We start from the raw sequence: 20,552 nt of genomic DNA on the forward strand, positions 1-20,552 counted from the left end.
TTAATTTATTTAGGTAAATATACTTATAAATATACTTACAGCTCGATGACTTGATATTCCATCCTTTTTTTAAAAGTTTTATTTATTTATTTATATGACAAAGAGAGAGATCACAAGTAGGCAGAGAGAGAGGAGGAAGCAGGCTCCCTGCTGAGCAGAGAGCCCAATGCGGGGCTCAATTCCAGGACCCTGAGATCATGACCTACACCAAAGGCAGAGGCTTAACCCACTGAGCCACCCAGGCACCCTTCATATTCCATCTTTAAATAATGTCTTACCTCGGTTTCCACAGCTACAATAGTATCTGAGCTTTTCCTTCAAATTATTGCCAGTGATTACATTTGATGTATTTAGGGTTTTAATTTACTTTGTGTTCTGAACCATTACCTGCTGTTATTTTAACCTTAGCCTTGCAATTTCACGAGTCCTCCCCCCATTTATGTCTAGTTAGCAAAGGTTTATCCTCTGATAGTTCTTTTTTTTTAATACCAATTATTTTTAAAGTATATCATTTACGTCATTCTTGTTTATTTTTTCCTCCTCCATCCCTTGAAACTCTGATTCTAACATTTCATTGTCCTTGTTTTCCTTGTTCCTGTTGTCCACACTCCTTACCACACTCCTTACCACAGTCCTTACCACGCTCCTTACCACGCTCCTTACCACACTCCTTACCACGCTCCTTACCACGCTCCTTACCACGCTCCTTACCACAGTCCTTACCACGCTCCTTACCACGCTCCTTACCACGCTCCTTACCACGCTCCTTACCACGCTCCTTACCACGCTCCTTACCACACTCCTTACCACACTCCTTACCACAGTCCTTACCACGCTCCTTACCACGCTCCTTACCACGCTCCTTACCACGCTCCTTACCATGCTCCTTACCACAGTCCTTACCACGCTCCTTACTACGCTCCTTACCACGCTCCTTACCACGCTCCTTACCACGCTCCTTATCACGCTCCTTACCACGCTCCTTACCACGCTCCTTACCACAGTCCTTACCACACTCCTTACCACACTCCTTACCACAGTCCTTACCACGCTCCTTACCACGCTCCTTACCACACTCCTTACCACATTTGCAATGGTGCTTATTTCCCTGTGTGCTACTCCTAATGGGTGGCCTTTGTGGACTTTGTTTTCTTTCATTCGTCTTCTGAATAACTTCCAATTAGTGTTTTATTTCCTTCTATCATCTCACTTATCTTTCCTGAGCTCTTGTATGTATACTCTGTGCTTTTATCTAATAAAGGTGACTGCTTCATCCAGGGTTTGGTTGAATGATGATACACTAGGTTAATTTTCCTTAGCCCCATGGTATGGCAAAATTTTGTTGGTGGATGCTCCTCATCTTTTGTTTGTTTTTTGTGTTTGTTGTCTTTTTCTTGCTTTTCATTGAGCAGGCGAATTCTTCACCTGGCTTGCCTTTTGCATGAGTTCCCTGATTGGGTAGGGGAGGAAGGCAAGTGCTCTGGGCTTGCAGAAATTCTCCTCATGATAACAGATCTAAACAGTGAGCAAGCTCTTCTAGTATATACTTTGGGTTTGCAGTGCACAAGCTACTGGTAGCCCAGAGGTCTTCCTCCTTCACTCTGCCTCACTCCCTGCAGAATGGCTTGCCTATGTGATTCCTCATTCTGCCCCATCTTGTTTCTATATAGTGTCAGATCAAGTTGAGATAAATTTCTTCTACCAACTTGCTCACTTATTTCTATTTTTCCAAAGACAGGGCTCTTGATTTTGTCCCCATCACTCCTGTTTCCACTGAAAAAGTGCTCTGCCAGCTTCATCCGAGACTTGTAGCTTCGGGTGCCCTCTCTGCCCCTTCTCCAAAGTCCGATCTTCATTTCACTGTCATATCCAGGAGATCCTCATGATGCATGGATTCTGTGTTTCCGAATTTGCCCCTTTGCTAAAATACATTTGTAACCCCCAAATCATACCTGTGGCACTTTTGTGCTCAGCCACGAACATGCTGAGAGTGACAAGCATGGATTCGCTCAACACACACATTCCCAGCTGAGGATGAACTGGATGACCCTCTGCTTTCCTAGTTCAGCTTTTATACTGCAAATGAATACCCCTTTTAATGGCCTATTTGTGCCATGTTATTTGCATTTTGGAGTTGTTGGTGGTGACTTTGCTGTTGAAAATGGCCCCACACTTGGTGTTGAAGTGGTGCCCAGTGTTCTCAAGTGCAAATAGGCTGTGCTGTGCCCTATGGATGAACTACAGGATTTAGATAAGCTTTGACCAGCCATGAGTTATAGTGCTGTTGGCCATGAGTTCAATGATAATAATTCGACAATATATATACTAAATAAGGAGTTTTTAAACTAAAACAGGCATAAAAGATAACCTTCAATGGACTAATGGATAAGGAAGATGTGTCCATATACACTATGGAGTATTATGCCTCCATCAGAAAGGATGAATACCCAACTTTTGTATCAACATGGATGGGACTGGAAGAGATTATCCTGAGTGAAATAAGTCAAGCAGAGAGAGTCAATTATCATATGGTTTCACTTATTTGTGGAGCATAAGGAATAACATGGAGGACATGGGGAGATGGAGAGGAGAATGGAGTTGGGGGAAATTGGAAGGGAAGATGAACCATGAGAGACTGTGGACTCTGAAAAACAATCTGAGGGTTTTGGAGGGGAGGTGGGATTGGAGGTTGGGTGAGCCTGGTGGTGGGTATTATGGAGGGGACATATTGCGTGGAGCACTGGGTGTGGGGCATAAACAATGAATTCTGGAACACTGAAAAGAAATTTTAAAAATAAATAAAAATTAAACATCAACAGTGTATTGATTGACTGATGAAAATGCTGTGACCAGAGGCTTGCAGGACCCTAACCCTGTGTTTCCCTTGGGAGCAATGGTTCAGTATGCACCAATTTGGTGTTCTCAGAGACTTTACAGAACAGAACTACTGCAAATAACAAGAATCCAGGTATTGTCATTTGAGGTTACTGATGTCTCCCATTTACATCAAGGACAGAGTTTTTTTGGCCTGTCATTGTTTTTTGGCTGTTTGCTTTTGCTTTGGGTGATTTGCAAGAAAAATAGGAGTAATTGCTACATCTTGCCATTTTAGACTGTGAAAACGACTGGGCTTATTTGAAAGTTTTATCTCGTTAGGCAAATTACCTAGAAAAGGTGGAGGGTGCCCAGTGAGAAGCTGAGAGGTTCAGAGAAGAGAATGGGGACAGAATCAGGAGGCTGAGAAAGGAGCGGAGGGCAAAGCCCCCCTGGGTAAGTCCCAGAGCATGAGTGTTTGCACTTAGGTGGCTTAAAGTCTGGTCTTGATCCTGCCATTCATTACCTCTGTGAGACTGGATAGGTTATTGCTCTGGGAGTCTGTTCCCTCTTTTGCAAATGTTGATCATATGGTATAATTGCGAGATTATATATTTAAAGACTATATATATAAAGCATCTGTTACACAGTAGGCACTCAGCATTTATTAGTTCACTCCTCATTCACTCAGGGAGGAAGCATATTTGGGAAAGCTCATATGCCTGCATTTCTGATTTCTCGCGGAATCGGTTTATGATCCGTGCCCCCAAAAATCAATCTCAAAGTCACACTTGTTTATTACCCAAAGTGCTATTACCCTGCTTGATCACCCTCCTTCTCACCAGGCTTGGGAATCAATAGCTCTTAGCTATTTTCCAAAATCAAATCTACTCTGAGCAAATGAAGATTTGTCACCAGTAACAATATTATAGAGGACATGCTGTAGCTTTGGGGGCATGAAAGGATTTCAGAGACATCTATACCAAGACATCACTGATTATGTACAGCCTTGCAGAGCTCTTGCTTAAAAGGGGACAGCACACATCAGGATGCCAAGGTTCTGACATGTTTATTCTTTAAAAATCAGCCTAATTACCTTAGGGCGACACCTGGTAGGTCTCAGCTGGTGTGGCCCAGCCAATTAGGCTCAGGAGACTTCCCATGATGGTAAGAAAATTGGTAAGACAGTCAGGGGTTACCCCTGACTGGGGACCCACTGCTGTCTGCTCACCAGCTATATCCCAGAGGTGTCTGTGTTGGGGATATAACAAGGGAATGGAGGAATACCAGAGCTTTCTCCAGAGGTCATTTGATTGTCCCAGGCAGGAAATGTTTTGGTCAAGCTGTCCTCTGATCAGGAATTAAAGTCACTGAGTAGAAAGGAATAAAAAGACAAAAGATGAGGGTTCAGTGGTACAATAAGAATTATAAGTAAGGGTTGGGATTCTGTTCCTCCTAGCAGGGGAGTTTGATATGGTTGTGGGTGTACAGGGACAAGGAAAGAGCCCAAATTATCCCCCTGGACTGATCACCAGACACACAACTACAGCCATTATGCTCTCTGTGTAACCTCTTCCACTAAACCTTCATCTTGTTGATCTCATTCCCCACCCCTCCCAAAAAAGATAAGGCTGCTGATTCACTTTCCACAAAAGCTCCAAAATTCCAGGGTGTGCTCTCCACCATTTATCATTCAGTGGGACTACAAACCTGTAGAGTGATTCTGTTCTTTCATCCATTAAACAGATGAGATAACTGAAGCTCAGAAATGTTGAGTAATTTCCCCAAGGCCACCCAGCTAGTAATGGTCAACCTGGGGCTCAAATCTAAATCTGTATTACTGTCCAAGCCCGGGCTTATTTCACGTGCCAGGCTGCAGTGAGGTCCTGTGAACACAGGTGTTGGCTAGAAGTGCCTTCGGAAGCCCTTTTCCCAATGAGTTAAAATGGTGGTCCTCCACTCTGGCTGCACATGGAATTACATGGGCATCATATATCCCAGTGATGGTGTCTTCCTGGAGGTAGGTCTCCTTAGTTTCATTTTGAAGTCCTCTTTGTATTCTGAAGAGGAGACTCCTCCTTTTCCATACCGAGTACACTTATGAATGCCACCTGGAAGTCTGAGATGAAATACAAAGAATTAGCTTTTCAAGTACAAGGACTATATTGCCCACCAAAAACTCTTTCATGATATTTTGGTTTGCAAAATCACCAAACAAATTTTGGCAAGGAAGGGACGTTATTAGAACGATCCTGGAGTATTTCATGAAATCAAAAGAAGGACTCATCTGAGTCTTAGAACAAAATCACCAAACAAATTTTTGCAAGAAAGGGACCTTATTAGAATGATCCTGGAGTATTTCATGAAATCAAAAGAAGGACACATCTGAGTCTTAGGACTTGGGACTGTATTGTCATTTGAGGATATCTGAGTCTTAGGAAGGTGTTGAGGTTAGATATCTAGATATCTATCTATTTATCATTTGAGGTTATTATATACAAGTGTTTCCTAAAGTGTGGTACCGAGACCATCAACATTACCTGAAATCTTATCATAAGTACATATTCTCAGACCCTGCCACAGAATCAGAAACAGGAGCAGGTGTCAGTGGTATATATTTTTTCAAGTCTTTATGGTAATTCTGGTGCTCAGTAAAGACTGAGAAAGCAATGCCATGGACCACGTCTCTGAGTTTTCTATAATTATAGAAAGCAACCAATGATATCATCCGTCTTTACATGCTACGGGTTCAGCCATGTGGAAAAGAGTGCGTTGGCTGTCATTTGTTCTCAAATTAAAATTTACTTAGGGGTGTCTGGGTCGTTCAGTCGATTGTGTCCAACTCTTGATTCGGCTCAGGTTATGGTCTCAGGTTTGAGACCATGCCCTGCTTCAGGTTCTACAGCCTGCTTAAGATCCTCTCTCTTCCTCTCCTTCAGGCCCTCCCCCAATAAATAAAGAAATAGATACATAAATAGATAAAAATAAAATTTACTTAGAAGGGACCCACTGATTGAATTCAGATTAGCAACACACAATTTTGGAACATGAACTATAGTAAAGGGAAAAAGTGGCTAGAGAAGAAAAGCACCATTGCATAAATATGGTTACTTTAATTGCAAACAGATAAATGGTAGAGAAAAGGGCAATACCCAGGGAGAAGGTGCTGAGTGAGTGGTCTAATAAGAATAGAAATTATAGCAGTAGTAATTAGGAATATTAGCAGCAATGGTAATATTTACTAATAATCCTTGAATATTGACTGTCAGATCTAGAGCTTGGCATATTTTCCATGGATTTTTTTTTTTATCCAATTCTCACAACACCCCTGCAAAGTAGGTACTGTTGATATTTATATTTTAAAGATGAAGAACTGTTTAATAAACATGCCTGAACTGGTGTACCTGTGGGGCAGAAGAATGCTTTAAATTCTGTCCACTCTTAAGGGCAACATACCTCAGTGAGTTGTTTGGTTTGAGACTTGGCAAGGTGATGTTTGAAATCCCATCCATCACCACAGTCCTAGATCGTCTCTGGACATTTGGTGTTTTACAATATGACCACTACATTCTGCACTACAAAGCAGAACAAGAAAGGAGCTGGAAGTGTGGGATTCTCAAATGCAGGTTTGTTTCTGAGACTCCAGAGTATTTGAAATTTATTCTGGCTGGGGTCAAGTCCCTCCAGACATAGAGGATTATAAAGGCATTTGCATCACCCTACGATGGGAGACCACACACAGAAAGTGAATGTGAATTGGAGAGAAAATGTCCCAGAGATGCATCCAATGAGGCTCTAAATGAAAGACTTGATTTTTAATCAGTGCTTTCCCCTTAAATCCCTTACCTACATCTCTCTATATGTTTACCTTTGTATAACAGTCTGAGATCAGGTGTCCTGAGTGCACCAGTTTTTTTTGTTTGTTTGTTTGTTTGTTTGTTTGCTTTTGCACCAGTTTTCTAATACTTTGGTGTGAAGGGGAAGCCATTCCAGGAGAAAGTAGGTTCTTAAAAGTTTTGCATTGTCCTGCTCACCTGGCCTATTTGAACAACCTTACTATTATTTTTTTAATCAATTCCATTTGTTTATCCATCCATGTCTGCTCCTTCCTAACCTCAGCCCCTTTCCTGATGCCCTAAAAACTTCCAATGGTTTTTCCTAGAACTTCGGGCACAGCTCCTACCTCCTTCAGCCCAGCTCATCCGGGACACCCTTACTCTTCCACCGTGGCTCCTTCTGCTAGGCATCCACCCCAGGCTCCAGCCTCCCTGCACCCCACCCTTTGGGCTCTTCTTTTCCCCTGTTTTCCCACCACTTCCCCCTCTTCAAAATAAATCCGGATTCCCAGCCTGCTGTCTTTCTTTTCTTCCCCTCACTTTTCCTTCCTTTTCTTCTTTCTCACCTTGCAGGCAGCTATAGTGAGAATCCTATTTTCCTCTTTCATAGCAACAATAAGAATACTCAAGAGTCTTTTATTTACTAAGAACAGAGGAAGGCTGCTATCTTGTCTGGAATGGCCAGGAACAACTGATACAGTGGGGAGCTTTTCATCACAGTCCCCACAGGGTACCTTGAGATGTTTTAATGGTCAAGACCAAACTTAATTCAAATCCAGCAGGCATTATTAGAAGTCATGGTGGCTAGCATGTCTTTATTGCTCTCATTTTAAATTATGAAGTGTAATAAGGTCACATTTCTGGAAATAGAACTCAGTAAGATACATTGGTTTAATTTGTAAAAGTAATCTCCCTTCATAGACGATATGTTACATTCCACTTCAGCTAAAATCCACATCAATAGCAGAAAAATGTAACAGGCTTCAATTAGCCTCAATAATCCTTCCACACAATGATGAACAGGAAAAAGAAAAGAAATTGGTATTTCATATCTTCATCATTTAAGGACTTTGATGATACAAAATAGATTGGCTCTATTTATTTTCCTGTGGCACTGCATGTCTTCTTGAAAGGTTGTAATATGATAAAAATGAATTTTAATAAAATAGAGGTAAAAAAGATTCCTTGGAAGAGAGTCAAGAAACTTTCAGCTGGGCAGCAGAGAGGATCAAGGAGATCTTCTGCTGATCTGTGCCTGGATGGGCTTGGCTTGAAAGCATGAGCAAATCTCCCAGTGTCTAGAAGAATCCTTGGCTTTGGGGAGTTGCTGATGGAATATTTCAGTGTTGAAAAATCTCACTCATAAACTGCTCAAGGTCAAACAGTTTTTGAATGAGTATGAAAATAGCTCAGCTTTTTAAAAACCCTACTTAAAAAAGTAGTGTGGAATTTATAGTTCACAATGGTCTGTCTAAGCAATTCAAGAAGGGGTGGGTTTAAGCAAAAGACCCAGGTTCTAGAAGTAGATATTCATCACATGTGTGTCACCTGGTGTGTCCCTTCTCAGTCCTATTTTGAGTAAAAAATAGGACCTGTGAAACAGGAAAACATAACGGGTCACACTGGTAACATTTCAATGTTTGCTCATCAGTATCTATGAGTGAATCCTGGCTGTAAATTATATAAAGATCCATAGGCTTTCATAGTTGATAAAACGCTGCCATCTATACAATGTTTTTTGATCCTTTCAAGAAGTGTTTGAGGGAGATATTGCAAAAACCATCCCCATTTTACAGATAAAGAACATTGACTCCAATACTTAATCTATGTTAACACTGACAGTCGTGGTAGAGTGAGGACCCAAATCCGGATTTTCTGATGTACACTCATTGCCTTCAACTGAATTCTGATTCACGATGCACCCCACTACGTGCCAAGCTTTAGAGGTATAACATGAATAAGATAAGTCTTAGATCTTTAAGTCCAAGCCACTGGAAAACGAAACAAAACAAAACAGTGCTTCACCTGAAAGACCATCGAGGAGGCAAGTGGCACTTTTGTAGATCAAAAGACATCAGGTATCAGTGATTTCATTTAATTTCATCTAATACTATGTAAATATTGTGACAGAGGTATATCAATAATTACTTTGTTCTTTTTCCTTGCATTTCTGGCATTTCTCCTGTTTTCATTCATTTTTATCTACTTTCTGAAGCAGTTGGCTTTGTCGGGGGTGACAAAGTGTCTCTAGGGGTGACTAAGTGATCCTTTTAACTCACGACAGCACACAGGTGCTCATGGGACGACATTTCTAGCAAATGGCACGGACTTCTCTCTTGCCTGAACCAATGCTCAAGTTCGGGTACAGTCTACCTTTTCTTTACTGTAAGTACACAGCACCAGTGTCTAATGAATAATTCCAGGCAGGATCTAAGGTTATACATAATAAGGTAGAATATTCCCGGATTGAGGACACGAGGGCTCTAGGATGGCAAGGACTGTGAAGTTAGGGTGGAGAAAGGCTTAGACAAGGCCACTGAATTGCCCAGTAGGAATCATCGGTAGCCTCAGGAACTGTTACTGTGGTGTGAATGGGACTGACACCTGACTGCAAAAGGTAACAGAAACTGAATGTATATCAAGCAATGGCTCAAAACCTGAGTGGTTAAAAAGACAAGTCACACAACCAGACGATCTTCAGTGGGTAAACGGATTAAACTGTGGTCCATTCCGACAACGGTACAATATTCAGCACCAAAAGGAAATGTGCTAACCATGAACAGACATAGAGAAAAGTTGAGTGTGCATCACTAAGTGAAGAAAGCCCATCTGAAAAGTCTGTATCCTGTATGATTCTGGATCTCCGATGTTCTGGAAAAAGTAAAACTATGGACACTGGAAAAAGATCAGTAGTTTCCAAGGGCAAAAGGGAAGGGAGGGATGAATAGGTAGAGTACTTTTTCTTTCTTCTTTTTTTAAAAATAGAGATTGTGAAACTGAGCTAAAAATGCTCTGGGCCATGGCTGGAAATGCAGCATTTCAGAACTTGACTGTGGCAAAATACCAAAATAGCTGGGCAAAAGGAGAGTTGACTGGCAATCCTTTCTCTCTGATTATGTCTAATTTGCTGTCACTAGAATTTCAGAGAATGCAGGCTGCTTGAGCCCTCTTCCTGGAGATTCCTTAGGTGTGAATGGAAGAAGAAATTCCTGCTTGCCTCCTGTAGGATCTCCTATAACACTCAAGACTTACAGGAAGTTCTCATTTTTCTGGAGACGTGTGTACTCTAGCCTGGGACAACTGGTCTACCTGGGGAAGAATTCTGTTTTAGGGCAGTGAAACTGCTCTGGATAATATTATAATATTCGATATACTCGTCCAGACCCATAGAATGTGCAACGCCAAGAGTGAGCCCTAATGTAAACTGTGGATTCTGGGTGATTATGATGTAGGTTCATTTATTATAACTAATGCACCATTGTGGTGGGGGATGCCAGTAATGCTGGAGGCTGTGCATGGCCTGGCAGGAGTTGAAGGAAGGCGGCAGAGAATATATAGAAAATATCTGTGCCTTCCATTCAATTTTGCTGTGAACCTAAAATTGCTCTGAAAAGAGAGAAGTCATGAGATTGAGAAGTTAGTAGGAGTCAATGAAACAGATTTTCTCTGTTTTTACTTTAAAGGATAGGGAAGATCATACGATTTTTGCAGGCAGGAGGAATAGAATCAGCCAAAAGCAAAGGGATTAAAGATGTGTGAGAAAGAGAGAAAGAGAGAGACCTATTGTCCAAGGGAAAGCTTCTTCCTTTGAAAGAGAAAGAAAGGAATTAATATTAACTCAAAGAAAGTAAGTACCACAGGCTATCATGTAGCCTAGATATCTACTGTCCATTTGTTTGTCTTTTTAAGCCTCCCAAAGCCTAGTGGACAACGTAGAAGTTCTTGAATCTTTCACTGAAGCAAAAGAGAGAAGAGGAAATTTAGTAAGAGAAGTAACATTAGCTCCTGTAACAAACATTAGCTCAAATCTTTGTGGCTTAACAAAATAATGGTTTGCTTCTCACCCACCCAAAGACAATCCTACTTGGGCAGCTGACTTGAGTACTTTGGGTGTTTCCTTCCATCTTTTTTTTTTCCCCCCAAGATTCTATTTCTTTATTTGACAGAGAGAGAAAGAGAAGAGAGACAGCAAGAGAGGGAACACAAGCAGGGGAAGTGAGAGAGGGAGAACAGGCTCCCCACTGAGCTGGGAGCCCGATGCGGGGCTCGATCCCAGGACCCTGGGATCATGACCTGAGCCGAAGGCAGACGCTTAACGACCGAGTCACCCAGGTGCCCCAGTTTCCTTCCATCTTGACACTCCACTGTTTCCTGGGACCTCAGAGCCTTCTAGTGGATGGGCTGAATCCAGGGCATATGAGGTCGTGTGAGAGCAGGGATGGCAAACCAAAGCTCACAGGGCAAAGCTCACCCACAGCCAGTTTTTGTGTGGTCTTCAAGCTAAGGATGGTTTTTACATTTTTCAGCAGCTTAAAAAAAAAAAAATCAAAAGACAAATAACAGTGCATGACATGTCAAAATTCTTTAAGATTCAATTTCAACATCCATAAATAAAGTTTTATTGGAACACTGCCATGCTCATTTGTTTACCTATTTTCTATGGCTGATTTTAGCTAAACGGCAGAGTTGATTAGTTGTAGTGGAGACCTCATAGCCTGAAAAGTCTACTGATATTTATTATCTAATCTTAACAACAAAAAATTTTTTTTGTTGACACCTGAACCTAGAGCACCCAATATTTAACCATGTCATCCCCAGAGGTCACACTTCAGTTCACTCATGTTTTATTGGCAAAAACTGACCATATGGACCCACCCAGATTGCAAGGAGTCTGGTGCGGTAGCTTCTGCTCTGCATCAACTCTGCCCCTTCACACTGGGGAGTACAAATCATAGTTCAGTTCACTCTGTCTGCTGCACACACTTCAGAGGATGCTGATTTAAATGCCCCTTAGATATTTCTCCTCTCCAAAATCCATTTTCAGCTGTACCCCCAGAGGAGGTATGTGTGTGTGTGTGTGTATAGGAGGTGTGGGAATTCTTCCCTTCTGCTTTCTGCTGTATGCCGTATCCTGGCTGATTCAAGTTGGCTTTCCCCAACAGTCAGTCTTGTCCCTTCAGGCCCCTTCTCTCTATTGAACTGAGTGACTCAGTTATGTCTGAGCCCCCAGGGCTGAATTCCATACCTACATTCAGCAACACCAGAAGCTGGCACTTATAAATAGAAGCCATTGGCCTTGGAAGGACATGGGCATCAGAACTCGTCGAGATATGCCTTCGAAGAACATGAAGCAGCTCTCCATATGAGAAAGATGTGCTGGGTTTAAAAACAAAATTCCTTTGTGCCCTTAGCCTTTAAAGAATTTCAGATAAAGTATCAATACATTCAAGTCAACCATGTACGCACAAGGCATTTTAGGGAGTCTTTTGGTACCAAGGGGTGGCTTACCAGAGATTTATTATTCTTTTGTCACCTACCCTTAAAGCTACTTAAAGAAATACAAAATCTCAGTGAAAATGCAGTGTAAACCCAGCCCACAGACCCTTACACTGTTTTGTCTTAAATCGCCATCCCCCAAACCACTGCTCTATAGAAATTCTGGAGTTTCCACCATGATACAAAATTAGTTAAAACAGTGCCTGCTCCCCAGGGAATCACAGTCCGCTGAAAAGACAGGCTTTTATACATCTACGGATGATAGAAGGTAGATGAAAATCAAGGCTCAAATTGAGACCCAAACAAAGTACCCTGAGCAAACACGAGGGTAGAGTGATTAATTGTGGCAGATGTTAACCAAGAGTAATGATTTTAAGTATCAGGAATAGAAAGCCTTTCTCCATCACGCTTGCGATGCTAATCCCAATTCATTCATCATCAAACCTCACCTTGCCTGGCCATTTATCTTAAATGCAAACCCAGCTTTATTCAGGAAAATCAGTCATGTTCATTTATCCTTTGATTGCAGACGCTCAGAAAGGAGAACTGCCCCCTGCCATATTTCATGCTCATCCACTCACAAGGTAGGCCAGCATTTTGCCAGGAGACCTCTTAAACTGAGATGGTGTTTAATTCAGTCTAAAACCAAGGTTTGGTCATAGAGCAGCCTTGTAGCCCTATGATACATTCTAGGACATGCACACTTCCTTGTCTCCGGTCCGCTGTCCTAGTGAAAATAATATTGGGTGCTGTCTCTTTGGACACATCATTTGAGTAAATACAAAGATAGGAAGATGACCGAAATAAGTTATTTTCCTTTGAGAAAAAAAGTTGAGCTAATATATAGCTAAGCAGTGTTGCAAGGCTAGAGGTGATGCAGGAGAAGGGCACAGAGACAACATATCATGGAAGAATGGGAAATGGAGAAACAAATTGTACTTGAGAAGCCAACTCAATTCTCATTCTTCCATTAAAATAAGAAACATTTCTCCTTCTTGTCCAGGTAAACCTTTCTACCTCTTCATGATACCAAGTCCTCCTATTTCCCTAGTGACTTAATCATTTGTCTCTACCAACCTCTCATCACTGTTAAAAATGTACAAGATGCCCTTCAACGGATGAATGGATAAGGAAGATGTGGTCCATATACACTATGGAGTATGATGCCTCCATCAGAAAGGATGAATATCCAACTTTTGTAGCAACATGGGTGGGACTGGAAGAGATTATGCTGAGTGAAATAAGTCAAGCAGAGGGAGTCAATTATCAAATGGTATCACTTATTTGCGGAGCATAACAAATAACACGGAGGACATGGGGAGATGGAGAGGAGAAGGGAGTTGAGGAAAATTGGAGGGGGAGATGAACCATGAGAGGCTATGGACTCTGAAAAACAACCTGAGGGTTTTGAAGGGGCAGGGGTGGGAGGTTGAGGGAGCCAGGTGGTGGGTATTATGGAGGGCACACATTGCATGGAGCACTCGGTGCCTCCAAGATGAACTTCCTCATAATTAAGATTATAGGTTCTATTTGGTCTTTGGTTCTCTTTACCTTTGAAAAAATTGATACACTTTAGGAGGCCACATCCTGTTCCAAGAAGAATCCCTCATTCAAAAGTTGAGGGAAACTTGATAAAAGGGAAGAACTTCATACTTGGGTTATTTCGTGCTGCAAACCAGGACAGCTACTATGCCTGTAAAAAATCCAATTATGGAAAAAAGATGACTAAAATCACACATCTCTTACTTCCTCAAGAATTCTTCTTTCTTTCTGGTAATAACCCTAAATTCTTGTACTAAGCGAGAGACTGTGCTTAGATAATTGAGTGACTCTGAAGGCCGATAGCTCTTTACCGGACTGGAAGTTTTTCTGGTGAAGGCAAGATGCTGCACAGAAAGGAATCTTAAACAAAAATCTTCAGAGTTGGGGTGCTGGTGGCACAGTCAGTTAAACACCTGACTCTTGGTTTCGGCTCAGGCTGTGATCTCAGGGTCCTGGGATCGAGCCCCACATTGGGCTTCACACTCAACATGGAGTTTCCTTAAATTCCCTCTCTCCCTCTGCCCCTCTCCCCTCAAATACATAAATAAATCTTTAGAAAAAAATAAAAGTATTTGCCTCTGTGGAGTGGGACACTGGGAAGAGGAGGAATACTGCCACCTTTTACTGTGAAGGCTTCCATTCTGTGTGAATTCTTTTTTTCCACATGGGCCTGTGTTCATAGAATATTGAATATTTACTAGTTCTGAACCCTGAGCTAAGTGCTGTACAAGATTATTTCATTTACGACACACACAAACCTGTGAGGAAAATCATGGCATCACTATTTTAAAGGCAAGTAAACTAAGGAAAAGAAAACATAGAACGTTTTTGGGCAAGTCACTTCAATTCTTAGTTTCTCCATTTTAGTAATGGAGAAAAGAATTTCTTCTCACTACCTCCCCAGAAACTCAAAGAAAGCGTTTGGAAATGCTAAAGACACACTGAACAAGACAAATAGACCATAGCCCAGCATTATACAAGAGAAATGTAATTTAATACTTCCTCGTAGCCACCTAAAGAAAGTCAAATGAAAGAGATGAATGAAGTTTTAACAATATATTTTATTTAAGCCACTATATCTAATGCATGATGATTTCCACATGTAATCAACACGAAAAGTATTAATGATTTATTTTACTCTTTGTTTTTCATATTAAGTCTTCAAACCGAGAGTACTGTTTTATGCTTACGGCACAATTCACTTTGGACCAGCCACATTTCGGGCTCTCTAGAGCCACGTGAACCAGTGGCTGCTGGATAGTACAGCTTTAGACTGTGTCCCCAGCTGGCAAGCATTTTCCAGGCCATCCCCAAGAGCCATTTATTTACTCCTCCATGAGCCCTGAAGCAAAACCAACCATGAGTTAGAGACCAAATTCCTGAAGGAGTCTGACTGCTGTTTCCCCAGTCCCTATGGTGGTCATAATATTATTATTGTTGAATACCTCGTATCTATTGAATATTTACTATGTTCCGAACCCTGAGCTAAGTGCTGTACAAGACTATTTCATTTACGACACAAAACAAACCTGTGAGAAAGTCATGGCACCACCATTTTAAAGGTAAGTAAACTAAGGAAAAGAAAACATAGCAATCTGCCCAAGGTCTCAGAGCTTTTCAGTTGCACCGCCAAGATTCATACTAAGGCAAACGTTTCTAGTGCCAGATTTATTAACCATAAGCAATGGTGCTCATTTCCTGATCTTTTGCCTTAATTTTTTTTCTTTTTATTTTTTTACTGGCACCATCACCCTCTCCCCAGCACTAATTGCTGTCTTCTGACCTGTAGCTGCTATTACTGAATATGGGGGTGGAAGGTGTTTTTTTGTTTTGTTTTGTTTTGTTTTTACCATCCATGGATGGCATGGTGTTTAAACCAACCAGTCTTGAACCCCAATCTCCCCCCCACCAAACAAACACTCTTATGCTTTCAGTTTTCCATTGCCTTCTGAGAAAGAGCATTGACAGCCTTCTCTAGAGCAGGGCCATTCACTTGGCTAATGCCATTCTCAAAAACAACTCTTAATAAACATCTCTTTTGCACCTTCTTTCCCAAAATGAAACTAACACAACTCAGCATTCTCATGTGACCGGGCAAATTCCTTGCCTTCCCAGGATTTCTGTTATCTTCTTATTCATTCTCATCCTCGAGAATTTGTCTCTCACCTTGCTAAGTATTGCCATGAGCATTTCCAAGCACTCATCCACATGATCAGCCCTTTTGCAAAATAAAATCAAACAAAAACAAAGCAAAACAAAACCCTCTAAAGGATGCAACTCCTTGCATTCTTTAGCCAAAAAAAGGTTCCCTTTCCTCAGTTCTGATTCTGAAAATAATCTTTCACTTTTAATTTTGAAATGTTTGTCCTTTTTAACAACATATCAAAATTCTAGAATATATTCCTCTTATATGAGATTCAACTGATGCAGAGTCATATAGTGAAAACCCTGAAAGTTTTCCATTCTTGTTCTCCCTATATCCTCTTCTTGGGAGTCATTTCTGCCAACGGTTTGGCCCATCTTCCCCCAGTCCCATTTCTGTGCATGAATATCCACATGGGTCTATATATTACACCTTTAAAAAACACAGTGAGGATCATTCTCTGCGTATTGTGGTTTTTTAAAAGATTTTATCCATTTATTTGAGAGAAAGAGCGCCTGGAAAGGAGGGGCAGAAGGCGAGGGAGAAGCGAGCCCAGCATGGGGCTCCATCCCAGGACCCTGGGATCATACCCCGAGCCAAAAGCAGATGCTTAAAGGACTGAACTACCCAGGTGCCCCCGTGCTTACTGTTCTACAGTTTGTGGTGTTCATCGGAAAATCCGTCTTTGTAATTTTTCTATTTCAATACATCTTTTGACAGTTGTATAATTTTTTATAAGAAAGATGTTGCATCCTGTATTTCAAGGTTCTCTGACTGAGGGACATTTAGTTATCTATTTTATGCTATTCCCAATAATTCTGGAATTGTTTGGTAAAGACTCTATTTTAGAGAATAAGGGCTATAAGTATTCCTGTACTGAAAGATTTCTTTAGCACAGATCCCTACTTTATTTTTTATTTTAATAGATACTAGCAAATTGCCTTCAAGAGGGTTTTGTTAGTTCTCTCATCCATGCATAGTTCAAGTGATAGTGTAGGGCAGAATCTGAATCCTACCATCATACGGTTACATAACTTTCTCCAATGGAAATACGTTTGCTAATGTGACAGAATGCTTCTTGTATTCTTTAGAAAATTTTTAAAGAGAACCTTTACTCTGAAGGTAATTTCCAGAGCTTGGAAAATGCAGCCAGACTTCCTTGGTTGATATCATGTTGCTGCCACTCCTTAGCTGCACAATCTTTGGCTTGCTTAACCTTCTGTGGCTTCCTTCCTCCATCTGTGAGATGGCACCAATGATGATAGCCAATTCCTAGGATCATTACGAGGATAAAATGGATTAACATCTTGCAAACTGGAATGATATATAAACATTTGCCTTATTACCATTATTCAATTTTTTTAACTTTCTTACATATAAGAAAAATGGTTTTGTTACGTTGTTTTCTATTTGGCCCTTTTTGAACCACCTTATTATTTATAATAATTTTTTTTTAAGATTTTGTTTGACAGAGAGAGACACAGCGAGAGAGGGAACAGAAGCAAGGAGAGTGGGAGAGAGAGAAGCAGGCGTCCCACTGAGCAGGGAGCTCGATGTGGGGCTCAATCCCAGGACCCTGGGATCACGACCTGAGCTGAAGTCAGATGCCTAACGACTGAGCCACCCGGGCGCCCCTATAATAAGTTTTAAATGGCTCCTTTTAGACTTTTCATTGTGAGAAATAGGCATTTGGTGCCTTCCTCTGCAATAGTTAAAAGTCTTTTTCTTGTCTCATTACATTGGTGAAGATTTTTAGTGACAATAGCAATAGAAATCCTTGTTTTGTTCCCAGTTATAAGACTGCCTCTAATATTTCACAGATATGTGGGATTTTTACTATAGGATTTGGTAAAGACTCTATTTTAGAGAATAAGGGCATTTAAAAAATATTTTATTTATTTATTTGAACAGAGATCACAAGTAGGAAGAGAGGCAGGCAGAGAGAGAGGAGGAAGCAGGCTCCCCGCTAAGCAGAGAGCCCGATGTGGGGCTCGATCCGAGAACCCTGAGATCATGACCTGAGCTGAAGGCAGATGCTTAACCCACTGAGAGCCACCCAGGCAACCCGAGAATAAGGGCATTTTATTCTAATAAAAATATTACAAAAGTATTAACAAAGAGGGCTATTGAATTTCCTCAGATGCTCTCTTTCGCATCTTTTAAGATGAACATATTTATTTTTTCTCTTTTAAGCAGCCTATTTGATGAATTATCTTAGTGGGTTGCCCAATGGTCAATGAGATAAACCATTTGCATTCTATGATCAAACCGTTGCATTGATTTGCTAATCTACGTCTTAGAACATTTACATCTACATATATGAGGCTAGTCCCCATTTTTTTTCTCATGCACTACCTTGCAGGTTGAGTTGAGAAATTTCTTATCTTTTATTATGCTGTAGGATAAATTAAATAACACAAAGCCTTGAAAGCTTGATAGAATTTGTGTGTAAAACCCTTGGGCTCAGGGTTTAGTGGTCACCTTTGATTGCCTTGTCAGTTGCTTGTATGGTTATTAGTATATTCAGGTTTTGTATTCATTCTTAAAGAGTTTCTATTTTCCCATGAGACCATTCATTTTATCTAGATTTTCAAATTTGTTGCCATAAAGTGGTATAAAATTCTTAAAATTTAAATCTTCTCTATAACTATCACCCTATTACTGTTCTTGCTTTCAATATTTCGTTTTTCTTCTTCCGCTTTTTCTTCTTCTTTTTGTCAGAACTGCTAATGGTTTATCTACTTCGTTGGTCTCTATGAAGAATGGACTCTGGTTTTATAGATCAGCTATAACTTGTTTTTGGGTGGCCGTTTTCTATATCATTAATTCTTGATGCTACCCTTATAGCTTCTTCCTTCCACTTTATTATTTTGTTTACCATTTTGTAGTATGGACAGTAAGACATGCACAGGCAGGAAAACTTACAGACTTGGTGACTGAATCCATACTTAGCACAGTGAGGACCCAAAACAGGAAGAGGTTGATTCTACAAACAGGCGTAGCCTGAGTTTCGAGCCTCATGATTAAGAGGTAAGCGAGCGGTGGGAAAAGTCTCCCCGCCATTTACGTTCATAAATGGTTATTTACAATTAAATATTTATCAAAAATTTACTCCCCATATACCTGCAGAACTTGCTATAACAATTCTGTCTGAGGACAGCAAATTAAGGTAAGGCTTCAGGCATGTACCCTTTCATGCTGTTTGATTTCATTTGACCATATGTATTTACCACCTATTCAATAAATAAGTTTAATGGAACCAGAATCAAGGTCATTCTGTTGAACAGAAAAGCTACCAGAACAGGAGGGACTTTTAGAGGTGAACTCGTTTAAACTTCCTCCTTAATTTAAATATATTTTTAAACCCTGGGAAGGCCCCCATTCTCGGGGGTTCCAGAGAACAAGTCTGCTATCTCTGGTAGAAGCCAGACTGCACGGCTACCTAAAACCTGCCTGTCTGGGCTGCTCTCTTGGAGGTAACTGTAGGCAGCAGAGCAGGACGCCGGGACTCAGCATCGCTGGAGAGGAAGGCTATCACTGGATCCGGCCACAAGAGTGACGAGCAGGGAACAAGAGGTTTCCTGTCTGCGGAAGGTTTTTGCTTTTGCTTCAAGAGCTCTTATCTCTGTCAGGTTGTGTCTGCGTCCACTCACCTAACAGCTTGCCTGGCTCTGGTTTCTGGCTTCTGAATCGGCTCCAGCCCCAGACGGTGTCCCTGTCTGCCCTGTCTTTGACCTTGCAACATCTCTGTATTTCCCGAGCACTACACCTCTGTCCCCAAGTTCAGCCACTTTCCTGCTTCAACCACCAGGGAACAGGAGGTCGTTGTAAATGCAGGTCGTAAATAACCATAAGGTCAAAATAGGTGTTGAAAGTTGAGGAGAAGGGACGTGGAAAGTGGAATTAGCTAGAGGGACGGAGTCAGTAAGTGAATATTTATCTGAACGAGCTGGAAAAGCACATTTGTGGAGGATGGAGCAGTAGATAGAGCAGAGGAATGGAGAAGCAGGACAGGTTCGATTTGGAAAAGGAATCCACCAAATTCCAGATCTCATAGGGCAGAAGTACGAAGGGGACGGGAGGGGGAAGTAAACCTGCATTCACTGAGTTCCTTTGTTCCGGAGCTCTAGAGATAGAAGCTCACTGAATTTTTTCAGCATGCCCACATTTTTATGGAGGAGGACACTAAAGCTTATGGGAACTAAACACTTGGCCAAGGACCCACAACTAATAAGAGGAGAGGCAGGGATTGGGTAAAAGGTGGGGAGATGGATGGTGGCCCGAGGGTAGGATTGCAGAGAAAGAAGCTTGATGTCCCCCTTCCGTCCCAACTGGCTCAAAGGAGGTAAGAAGTAAGGTACTGGTTGGGGAAAGCCAAAGGCTCATCTACCTGGTCGCTCCTGCCAGAAACCTGCTCAGGCCAGCAACTAGACAGCCATGAAGACTCTATCCAGCCCAAGCTAGCATACTAGAACAAATGACCACTAATCCTCACGTAGACCACCATACTAACTTCCTCCTGGTCTTTTATCTCCTTGGATCCATCTTCATAGATCGGATGAAGTAATATCTCTAATAGGATTCTCTGATCACGTCTTGCCCTCCGGTAGCCTTTCCAACAGCTTTCCACTACCCGCAGGCTAACAGTCGTCATTGTCAATATGAGCTACCAGGCGTTTCGTGATCTACCTCCTGTAAACCCCTCAAGGTTCAGTTTAAGC

At 41.4% G+C, this 20,552-nt stretch overlaps 1 protein-coding gene across 1 annotated transcript; it reads right to left on the minus strand.

Annotated features, from left to right (window-relative positions):
* Nucleotides 1-571: 571 nt before the first annotated feature.
* On the minus strand, nucleotides 572-20,485 carry LOC131815654 (octapeptide-repeat protein T2-like). The gene is made up of 2 exons (XM_059147428.1): nucleotides 20,327-20,485; nucleotides 572-1,078 (listed from the first exon to the last, which is right to left on the minus strand). The coding sequence occupies exons 1-2, from the start codon at nucleotides 20,483-20,485 to the stop codon at nucleotides 572-574; spliced, it is 666 nt and encodes a 221-aa protein (XP_059003411.1).
* Between the last annotated feature and the right edge of the window lie 67 nt (nucleotides 20,486-20,552).

Source organism: Mustela lutreola, chromosome 15 (genome assembly GCF_030435805.1).
Source record: "Mustela lutreola isolate mMusLut2 chromosome 15, mMusLut2.pri, whole genome shotgun sequence".
NCBI lineage: Eukaryota > Metazoa > Chordata > Mammalia > Carnivora > Mustelidae > Mustela > Mustela lutreola.